Here is an 11,521-nt window from a genome sequence, read left to right as displayed (position 1 = left end):
TATTATCGCCTCCTACAGGGCTGGCATGCACTTGTATGCAAAAGGTCTTCTTTGGGTTCTGCTGTGCCTTTCCACAACTTACTCCTACTTCCCTCTTGTACATCAAAACCTGATCTCTGAAAGATCAAACAGTGTCTCAGACATCAGGCAGTGAATTCATAACCATTTCATGTAGGAACTTTCTGTGAGGGAGCTTTTAGAGGTGGACGTCTGGTTCCTATCACCACCACTGTGAGCAGTTCTGACTCGGTAAGTTTATCTAGAACAGAGCGTTTCACGCCAAACCACTCTGAACCACTCTGAACCGCTCTGATTACATCTTAACCACTTAAATATGCAGAATATTTGAAAAATTGGTGGAGTTCCCCTTTAAAGGTGAATTACCACAGACAATTCTTCACTCTAAAAATAAACAAGCGTAAAAGCTTTTTAAGGGCTTTTTATTAAAATGGAGACTCGAAGCAATTTAGCACAGTATCTACTGTGAGCTCTTCAAGGGTTCTTTAGTAAAGGAAATGGTTCTATATATTGCCTTTTTGACAACGGTTCTATATCGCACCAAAAAGGGTTCTGCTATTGTTACGATGGCAAGCTTATAACAGTAGAATAACCCCTTTTAGTGCTACCATTTTTAAAAAGGTTCTACATAGAACCATATACAACACATTCTCCATCAATCTGAAAAGCCATCTCACCATGCAAAGAACCATTTAAGCATGAAAAGGGTTCTTTGAGCGTTTATGATCCTTAAAGAACCATTGCCTTTACTAAAGAACACTTAAAGGACCATCTTTTTAATTGTGTAGCAGGTCTTAAACATGCTCTACATGCAAGAGTATCACATAACTATAAGTGTTCTGTAAGAAACAAGAGTGGACGTCCAGATGGCTACAAAAAGCATACGAGTGAAGAACATTGGTAAAACATCAGCGAAAAGATATTTGCTGAGATTTGAGTGGTCACTGGGTGAAGTTCAGCCGTTTTACATGTCAGTCTGGAGCCCAAACTGAGGTGTAAATAAGAGAAATAAAGGCTCTTATGCTTTAGATCACTTTATGTCTGACCTCCTGTAAAGCACTCTAAACCGGGGGCTTTAGACCCCCTGTTTCATCATACAGATTGTGTATTGTGTTGTAAATGTTCATAAAAGCTTCGTTAATATCTTCTCAGGCCACGTTCTCGTTTCTGCTTCCTCCGTCTGGTGGGCTTCTCTCAAAAGGGTCTAACGTAAGTGGGCTCCAGCAGAGCGTAGCCGCTGGTGCTGTACTGAATGTGCTTCCAGTCCAGAATGCTGCCGGGCGGGAAGCTGTGATTGAGAGTGAGGTAACAGTAGAGATGCTTCACGGAAAGAGCCGAGTCCCAAACGTAGACGTCGGACACCTGACCCTCAAATCCTGATATCGTTAATTCAGCCTGGCCAGAAAACACCTACAGAGGAAAGACAGACACACAGATGAAGAGAACGAGAGACAGAATTAACATGTTTTATTATGAAGTTGATTCACTGTTCTTTGTTTTCTTCTTCTTATTATTGTTGTTTTCGAGCTGCAGGTATTTCAGGATTGTATGAACTACACCTTAATCATGTGCTTCTGTTTTTTTTTTGGACCAATGCAAGGTGTGGTTTTCGCACAGTGGCCATTGTTTCCCATAAGAATCAATGGCTTAATTTGGTACCCGTCACAAATGAGGCACCAAAGCAATTGTCTAGCAACACCCTAGCAACCACCTGAAACACCATATCAATCACCTAGCAATAGACCCTTTTCACATTTACGCAGTTTTTCTGCTGGAGGTTCTTGTTGCAGGGTGACACTGCTTATGTATTATTCTGAAGTATTAGATCTTCAGTTTCAGTATTTTGTCAGATGAAGATGAGCAATGCAGCCACTTTCAGAGGAATAGTTTTCATTTTCTCCCTCAAAAATGATCAGTGTCTGAGAGAGCGAGTGCTCGGCAGAGAGACATTCGTTCACTGGTGCCGGTGGTTCTGCACCATTAAAGGTGGAATTTGAACAAGAAGCGACTTTAGCTTCATGACTTTTGTTTGACAGTTTCTCATTGCAGATTAAATGTATCAGGACAACAGCTGGAGTGATTATAAATGCAAATAAGAAAACATCTACAGTGGCGCTACGGACGCTGATGACCCGCCGCACCCCCGCTGGGATGTGCACGTGTTTAGCTTTTTGCTGCTTTAACTAGGTTTTTGTTAGTGAGCTGTTTCAACATCTCCAGCTAACAAGGCCAATCGAGCGTTTTGATTATAGTTATTTTTACATATCCACGATTTATCACTCTATAGATTTGACTGTACTCTGATAGCTGTGAAGGACTCCCACATTGTTGTGTGTTTGGTTCTCCAACAATTCTGGACACATCCTCGAAATTCAATCTTGGCAGCTACGACAAAGATGAAGTGGCACACCTTTCTGTGGTGAACTATTTCTGTGGTGAAGTGATTCGATGCCTGTATTTCTGAGATAAGCAACTGTCTGAAAGGCAATAGCAGAACTTATTTTACCCAGCATTTATGCACTTCTGTTTCCTGTGAAAAGAGCCTATTGAGTGAAAAGATCTGTTGAGATTTTAAAGCAATCAATTAGAAACAGTCTAGCAACCACCTGGAGTGTGACGATTCAACAGGATTCAGACGCTCGCGGATAAAAGGAGCAACAGTTGTTTTATTATCGTCAGGCAAAGCCGTGGTCAGAAAACAGGCGTGGGTCAAATCCAAAAAAAGCCAGCCAGATCACAATCGTGATAATAATACCAGGCAGTCAAGATCAAAGGGATAAAGCAAAAATCATGGTCAAAGAACAAGCCAAAACGTCAAAAGCACAGATTCACAAACAGCAGGCAGAAGTACCAAGGGGTTAGGCAAAAAACAAGGTCAGGGAAACAAAGCACAGGTCATAACAGGCAAAGACAATCAGAAATATAACACTCAGTAAGTTCTTGGAATAAACAATACCTCACAATGTCTACATCTAAAGCCCGGGCTTATATACTGAACTAATACGGTCATATGACAAGATACACAGGTGCACAACATTAGTATTCAGGCGATCGGGAGCGCTGATAGGTGCATGTGCTATTGTCTGATGTCATGTGATCTCCTGAAGGATTGTGGGCAATGGAGTCTGTTTCGGTTTCCGAGTCTGAGGGAAGTTGTTTTGACATGTGATCTCCACATGCATGCTGGGAAATGAAGTCCGAATCTTCCCGATGCGTGACAGGAGTGCCATATCAACTGCTTAGCAACAACCTAGCAACCACTCAGAATACCACAGAAACCAACTACCAGTTTCATTGCAACCACCTGAAATACAATAGCAAATGCTGCTTAATCTACCAAACAACTAAAATAAAAATAACACCTTTAACTTAAAATAACCACATAAACAAATACTTATGCAGAGCAAAAGCAGTTAAGCTGAAACATCTACAACTGTTTTAACTTTTTTAAGTGTTATTATTTGGATTTAACCAAACTGCAGTTGTCACTCATATTAGTCTAAATTTTGTGTTGTTTAAATAGCAGCCTGTACTTTTAGCACATCTAGGTATTAAATGTGTGAAAGGAAGACATTAAATGTGGTATTTTTAAATATAACAACACACCACACCATATTAAGTACAGGTTACTCCTTTTCCAGGAGTTTTGAGTTGAGTCCAAAGTCCCTGTTACGTTCTAATATTCTTAATATCTTAATATCTTCAGTTTCTTAGTGTTTTACTCCTGAGTTCCTGCATATCTTAAGCTCAGAGTTTCTTACCATTGTATGTTCTAATTTCTTTTTCATTTCATCATCTAATTTCATTTCCTTAATATAGGAAAAAAAGTCTTTGGTCATAAGTTTCGGAGCATCTTGAGTCCTACGTTTCTTAATATCTTATGTCCTAAGAAGTTTTGGTCATCACCTGTCCTCTGCCGACGCCTTTGCGGATGCTCATTGTGGAGTCAAACCACACCTGGGCCATTCCACTGCTGGACTCCCAGGTGAAGCACCTGTTCCTCCACGGCCACTGCTGCTCAAAAGACGGCATCATAGTGGACATCTCAAAGCTCACCATGTCACTTTTCACATATAAGTAGTGCTGAGGAACAGTGGTAACAGGTCCCGTATAAGAGACTCCATCAGTGCTGTTCCCAAACGTGAGCTGAACTCTGTAGTAGAGTTTCTCAATCAGAACCCTCATGCAGACAGTGAGTCCGGTGACGTTAGAGAGAGCGTCTGAACGGAACCGGACTTCTCCACCAGACATCACGCTGAACATCTGTCCCTGTAGATCTGATTACACAGAGAAGAACATCAGCGTTAGTAAACCTGGAGGTCAGCAGCAGAATCACATGACCAGCACTGAGAGAAATGGATGCTGAACAGGCCTCAATGGTGAGTAAATAAGTGTCATTAATAAAGTCAGGGCACGTCAGCGCTGCACTCCTTCATTCTGTCGCAGGAGTATTTTTATGGGCGGCCAGCGTTCCTGTGGGTGTACTTTGAATTTAAAGCTCCAGATGTTCAAAAGATGTGCCAACAGAGTAGAGGATGGACATTAACAACACCTAACACAAATAGAACTAGAGGGGAAAGTTCACAAACTAGCCTATAGTTGGCTGGACAATGCGACTAATCAAGCTTTACAAGATAAAGCCGGACACTGGTGATAGTTTTTAATGACTTAAGTGGGTTTATATAGTTATTCCAGGTAGGTGCTATAGTGTTGCTATGAAGTTGCTATTGTATTCCAGCCTGTTGTTTTTCAGCCCATTGCCTAGTGGTTTTTACATGGTTGTTAAGGTGTTGCTAGGCTGTTGCTATGGTATCCCAGGTGGTTACTAAGGTTTTGTTTGACCACTGCTATGGTATCCCAAGTTGTTACTAAGGTGTTGTTGCTATGGTGTCCCAGGTGGTTACTAAGATGTTTGCTAGTCCACTGCTATAATGTCCCAGTTGGTTACTAACCATTTGTAGGTATATTTTGGTTTTTCCATCTGAATTCACATGCCCAAATCGTAAAGCAAATTACGATACAAGTAACTGCATGAAATAAATGTTTTTTTTTTTTTTGTAAAAGTTCCCCTCAAATTAACAGAAAATGTGTTTTATGATCACACATATTGCTACATGCTTACAATTTACTGCTGAAAGCCAAAAATCTTAGACACTCTTCACTGAAGAGACGCCATCTGTTTATAGTTTATAGCCCAGATTTGTGAAAAATGGGTCGACTTTCAGTAGAAAAAAAAAATTGTGAGTTCAGCTTCTTTTATTATAAGGGTTTAAAATTACATCACCCATCTATTTGACTGGAAAGAAGACAGTTACAGCTCTCATACGACCCCCACCTTTAGAATGCAGCTTATGAAATATGAAAGTTATGAAGAATATGACGAAGTGCGTTTTGGGACCACCGGTGGTCCCAAGGAGTTAATCTCCTAAACTCTGGTGGAACCACTGGTGATTCCAAAACGTACTTCGTCATATTCTTCATAACTTTCATATTTCATAAGCTACATTCTAAAGGTGGGCATCGTATGAGAGCTGTAACTGTCTTCTTTCTAGTCAAATAGATGGGTGATGTAATTTTAAATATACAGCACATGTAAGCATATAGCAATATGTGTATGATCATAAAACACATTTTCACTTATTTCATGCAGTTACGGAATAATTTTCCTCAGTTTCCTTAATTCAGATGGACAAACCAAAATATACCCTGGAGCATAAGAGGTTAAAGAGGCTAAGGTGTTTGTTAGTCCATTGCTTTAATGTCCCAGCTGGTTACTAAGGTGTTTGATAGTCCATTGCTATGGTATGCCAGGTGATTACTAAGGTTGTTAGATTATTGCTTTGGTATCCCAGGTAGTTGCTAAGATGTTGCTAGGTTGTTGCTGTGGTATCTAAGATGGTTGCTAAGGTGTTTGTTAGACCATTGCACTACAGAGAACAAACCTCTGCACATTTCAATTAACAATTACTGTTTAATTCTGGAATTAAGCATGCTGGGGGGAAATATAACATAAAACATGGCCTGTGCAAAGGTTATGCCACATTTTATATTTTATGTTTCACTTTTATACCAATGTGTAACTGGGCAGATATATTTGCTGAAAATTCCCAAATGTAAGCTGTACAGAAGATGTGTTAACTTATTTTCACTTATAAAATGAACAGAGCGTTTGTCCTTAATTTGACTGGGAGTGCTCAAAGCCTTACACATGACTGTATGTAGTGAACCAAACCCACAGCTCACTGTATCCTACATTCCAGATCATTTACAGCAGAAGATTTGTCTCAGATAAAGTGGGCTGGAGCAGGAAATATTACAGAGGAGGAGAAAAGAAAGAGAAAGAAGGGAAAATGACAGAAGTCTTACTTTCTTTCTGCCACGAGGCTGTTTGTCCTTCTGCTGGAATCACCACAGCGAGGAAGCACATGCAGAGCAGAGCCCAGACCATCATGAAGCTTCAGAGAAGATCTTCAGCTCAGAGCACTGCTGTTCTTATTCTGTCTGCAGCTGAGAAACAGAGAGAAGGTCAGACAGACGATGCCTGTCTGAGTAACAGGAAGTGAAAGTGGGAGCAGAGCTCAGGTTACACCCCCCCCCAACTCTCCACATTAACAATGAGAACAATGAAACTACATCATGCTACACAGCAGTAGTGGGTGGTACAGACAGACATTTATATAACAGCATAATTACGTTCTAATGATCATTTCTGTTTATATCACAGTATGTATATGTTCAAACAAAATCATTTTAGATGTTTAAGTAAACCAGTATTTGCTGGTCATGATCTTTGGGCCCTCAGACAGCACTGCATTGAAAACAGACATGATTCTGTAGTGGAAATCACTGCATGGGCTCAGAAACACTTCTGAAAACCACTGTCTGTGAAAACAGTTCATCACTGCATCCACAAATACAACTTAAAACTCTAAAATGCAAAGACAAAAATATGCATTAACAGGATCCAGAAAGCTGCCACCTTCTCTGGGCCTGAGCTCATTTAAAATGGACTGAGGGGAAGTGGAAAAGTGTCCTGTGGTCTGACGAATCAACATTTGAAATTCTTTGTGGAAATCATGGTCACTGTGTCCTCCGGGCTAAAGACCACTCAGCTTGTTATCAGTGCACAGCTCAAAAGCCAGTATTCATGATGGTATAGGGGGGCATTAGTGCACATGGCATGGGTGACGTGCACATCTGTGAAGGCACCATTAATGCTGAACGATATATACATGTTTTGACAACACATGCTGCCATCCAGACAATGTCTTTTTCAGGGAAGGCCTTGATTATTTCAGCAAGACAATGTCAAACCACATTCTGCATGTATTACTGCAGCATTGCTTTGTATTAAAAGAGTCTGGGTGCTAAACTGACCTGCCTGCAGTCCAGACCTGTCATTCAACATTTCCCTTTCAAAACTACAGCAATGTCTCCTCAATTCCAAAACACTTACAGAGTGCTGTTAGAAGAAGAGGTGATGAAACACAGTGGTAAACAGGCCCCCGTCCCAACTTTTTTGGAATGTGTTTTTGGAATCAAATTCAAAATGGGCATATATTTTTAAAAAATAAAAAATTTTAACATTTTTATATGTTGTCTTTGTAGTATTTTCCTTTAAAATATGGTTTACATGATTTGCATATCATTGCATCCTATTTTTATTTACATTCTGCAGAGCATCCCAACTTTCTTGGAAATGGGGTTGTACAATAAAGAATGACAGTGACACATTTGGTTTCTATTTGTTATTGTTTGAAAATTGGATGCATTCCTGCATCTAAATTCCCCTTTTTAAATCTCCCTCTGAAGTTTTTCACCTGGTCCTCAAAGGATATATTTCATTTAGTTTTTTTTTTTTTAGGTTTTGATGGTGGAAATTGTGTAAGGGATATTATGTTTATAGTGTGTCATGCAGACATAAAAATAAATAAGGTGAAACAGCCTCAGGAACACACATATTTTTTCATCTTACCCTTCAAAGCATCTATAGTTTAGTGACTTTGAATGGCATTATGAAGCATTATGAACACATTGAGAGATTTGTTGTTCATAGCCATGTTATAATGAAGGCATTTTCACTTTAAGAAGAGTGGAATTGACTGTGTGAACCCCGTTCCATAGCACTCCTCCATCTGAAATGCTTCGACCCCTACCAACAACACTCTGATCATTAATAACTCAGTTTCCAGAACTGTTGAGCAGCTGCAATCCTGTCTCAAGCAAGAATGATAAAACATTTCACTTTCAAAACTACAGCAGTGTCTCCTAAGTTCACAAACACTTACAGAGCCAATGTTTTGGAACATGATGCTCAGCTTCAACATTTGATATGTTCTCTCTGTACTACTTTCAATTTAATATAGGGTTTACATGATTTGCACATCATTGCATTTTGTTTTTATTTACATTTTGCACAGTGTCACAGCCTTTTTGGAAACAGGGTTGTAGAATAGGGTTTAAAATGTTGTTGTATTCAGTGCAGTTGTATTCAGTGCAGTAAGATTTTGTTTAGCACTGGTGTGTACTGCTCTGGTTTCAGCTCTGAAATCAAACACCTCATCACGTCTGAGAGTTTTTTTCGTAAAATGCTGGGATTAGACTACACAATATTTTTGTCTTTCATGATAGATTAGGCTATCATAAGATGATGAATTTCTTGTCTATTTGGTCTAAGGGTTGGAATGTATTCACTAAATGCAAAAAAGACAAAAAAAATTATAAAAGAGTTTAAAAAATGTTCTTCAAAATGTTTTCAGAGATGCATCATTACCTCCCACAAAGGGGAGCCACATATTAGTATTTTTATATAAATGGATCCCCATGCTTGCTCTGCACATTTTTCTGTTTTCTACCTGACACTGTAAAAAAGTGTAACAAGTTAATGAACTAGTTTTATTCAACTCAAAAAAACTCAAAAAAATGACACTGCTTTAAAAAGTATTTTTAAGTTACATAAAACTAGTTAACTTACTTGTTACCACCAGAAGTAATTTTAAACTGACGATAATGTTTTTACAGTGTGTGCCCAGTGTGGGGTCAGCAGAGCGTCACCTGCAGAGCAGCAGAGAATGTTTATTTTTTTTTTTCTGTACAAATTTAATTCTCTCAGATACTCTTAATTACAAGGTTGTATAAGCTAACCTTAAAAAAAAAATACTGAGGAAAAAAATTTAATATTATTTTGACAAGTGTAAATTTAGGGGTTATGGTTTGGGACAGACTCCTCCCAATAGAAAGTACCCTGTAAATAATGTGTTTTTTATATATTGTTTAATATTTCTATTGTCATGAGTTTGAATAGGTCATAACAATCTATTGTAAATATCTCAGCTCTGAAAACGTTATTGTTTTTAGTGTGGGAGTGCGGTTTGGTAGAGTGGTCCATACCACAGTGATAAGGTTAAATAGTAGACTTACTTTTATGTGACGTCACCTCAGTGCACAGCAGGATAAGCTTGCTTGTAGCATGTTTATATCGATATTCATATTTAATCTGCTAAACGACCTCATGTTTCATTCCAAGAAAAAATGTACGCAGGACAAAATGTACAGTAGAATATTTTTGTCTTTCCAAAAGGGAGATAACAGCAATTTTCAAAAATGCCATTAATTTTCCCCACAGAGGAAAACAGTTCAGCCCCAGAGCTGATAATATGGATGCGAAACTACAGAATGACACACGACTTTATAAGGACGTGTCCAAATTCCTACTTTCACTTCCTGTTACTCAGACAGGCATCATCTGTCTGACCTGCTGTCTGTTTCTCAGCTGCAGACAGAATAAGAACAGCAGTGCTCTGAGCTGAAGATCTTCTCTGAAGCTTCATGATGGTCTGGGGTGGGCTCAGTCCACTTAATAGGTACAAAACTGCCAGAGATGTGGAGAATTCTGAACCCATCCTCTTAAAAAAGTTCTGTTACCGCAGTGAAATAATGAAAAAGTACAAACCTCAGTTCTGAAAAAGAAGAGTGGAAGTACAAATGCAGCAGCTCAAAAAGCTGCTTAAGTACTGACTGCCTTACAGAACTTAAACAAATCTTCTTAGAACATGACGAAGGGTTTGAGGAAAGCTAACAAGCAAGCAAGCAACGTTTATTTATATAGCGCTTTTTACAACAGGTGTTGTCACAAAACAGCTTTACAAGGAAATCAGCATTACAGAAAGAAATCCGGGTCCGAGCCCCCATGAGCGTCGCCAGTGGCGACAGTGGCAAGGAAAAACTCCCTAAGAGAAACAGGAAGAAACCTTGAGAGGAACCAGGACTCAGAAGGGGAACCCATCCTCCTCTGGTCGACACCGGAGAGCAAACAGTGTTAGTATAAAGTATTATAGTACAAAAACAGGGAAAGAGGGGGAGCAAATGATTAATTTGAATAGTTTAATTTATGCAGCAGCAGTGGCAGCATCAGTAGGGTCAGGTTGTGAGGGTGAGGTTTGCACGGCGTTGTACAGCAAGAAGCTCAATGGTGGTCAAGCCGGTCCAGAGGGCTGGCGAGCAGTGGCACCCGATCAAGGCAGAAGAGGCAGCAGCATCAGATGCACAGGATGGGCAGCTGTTCAACCCGGCAAAGAAAAGAAACACACAGAGAGTCAGTTCTGTAATGAGTGACTGACAGAACTGAGAGTCAGTTCTGTAATGGGCGTCAGTTCCGTAACGGGCGACTGATTACAGACTAAAGTGTTAGCAGAGCAGCAGAGACTCTGGCAGGTCTAGAACTGACAGGGAAAACTAATTACCAAAGGCTCGACTATACAAGTAAGTTTTTAGCCTAGACTTAAACACTGAGGCTGTGTCTGAGTCCCGAACATTAACAGGAAGACTATTCCAAAGCTGGGGGGCTTTGTATGAGAAAGCTCTCCCCCCTGACGTAACTTTATTAATTCTAGGTACTAATAGTGAGCAGCACCTTGTGATCTAAGTAGGCGGGATGGTTCATAGTGAGAGAGAAGTTCACTCAGGTACTGAGGGGCGAGTCCATTTACAGCTTTATAGGTCAGTGGTAGAATTTTATAATCAATGTGAAATTTAACTGGCAACCAGTGTAAGGTTGATAAAACTGGGCTGATATGGTCAAACTTTCTGGTTCTTGTAAGAACTCTGGCTGCAGTGTTCTGGACCAGCTGAAGCTTGTTAACGCTTTTGCTGGGACATCCAGCCAGCAGGGCATTACAGTAATCTAGGCTTGAAGTAATAAATGCATGAACTAACTTTTCTGCATCCTGTAGAGAGAATGCATTTCTCAATTTAGCAATATTGCGGAGATGCAGGAAGGCTGTTCTAGTAATATTAGTTATATGTGCGTCGAAGGACAGATCAGGGTCTATAATGACACCAAGGCTTTTTACAGATGAGCTTGAGCAGCTGAGAAATTGTTAAGTTTAAGTGTTAAATTAGACAGTTTGTTTTTAGCTGCTTTTGGACCAAGAAGCAGAACCTCTGTTTTATCTGAGTTTAGAAGGAGAAAGTTAATCGACCTCCAGTCTTTTATGTCTTTTAT

The 11,521-nt window shown here is 39.7% G+C and overlaps 1 protein-coding gene across 1 annotated transcript; it reads right to left on the bottom strand.

Annotated features, from left to right (window-relative positions):
- Positions 1-887: 887 nt before the first annotated feature.
- Positions 888-6,559, bottom strand: LOC118800384 (serum amyloid P-component-like). Its single transcript, XM_036560592.1, has 3 exons — positions 6,385-6,559; positions 3,925-4,295; positions 888-1,428 (listed from the first exon to the last, which is right to left on the bottom strand). Exons 1-3 carry the CDS (start codon positions 6,467-6,469, stop codon positions 1,213-1,215), a joined length of 672 nt encoding a protein of 223 aa, XP_036416485.1. The 5' UTR covers positions 6,470-6,559; the 3' UTR covers positions 888-1,212.
- Positions 6,560-11,521: the final 4,962 nt, after the last annotated feature.

The sequence above is a fragment of the Colossoma macropomum genome, unplaced genomic scaffold (genome assembly GCF_904425465.1).
Source record: "Colossoma macropomum unplaced genomic scaffold, Colossoma_macropomum, whole genome shotgun sequence".
In the NCBI taxonomy this organism is placed as follows: Eukaryota; Metazoa; Chordata; class Actinopteri; order Characiformes; family Serrasalmidae; genus Colossoma; species Colossoma macropomum.
Note: the sequence above shows the minus strand (reverse complement) of the source record. Positions and strands in the feature narration are given on the sequence as shown.

Coding starts and splice junctions, on each gene's coding strand:
- LOC118800384 (XM_036560592.1), bottom strand. CDS start 6,469: ATGATGGTCTGGGCTCTGCTCTGCATGTGCTTCCTCGCTGTGGTGATT. Junction 4,296..6,384: donor AGCCTCGTGGCAGAAAGAAA/GTAAGACTTCTG, acceptor CTGTGTAATCAG/ATCTACAGGGACAGATGTTC. Junction 1,429..3,924: donor AAGGCGTCGGCAGAGGACAG/GTGATGACCAAA, acceptor TTTCCTCTGTAG/GTGTTTTCTGGCCAGGCTGA.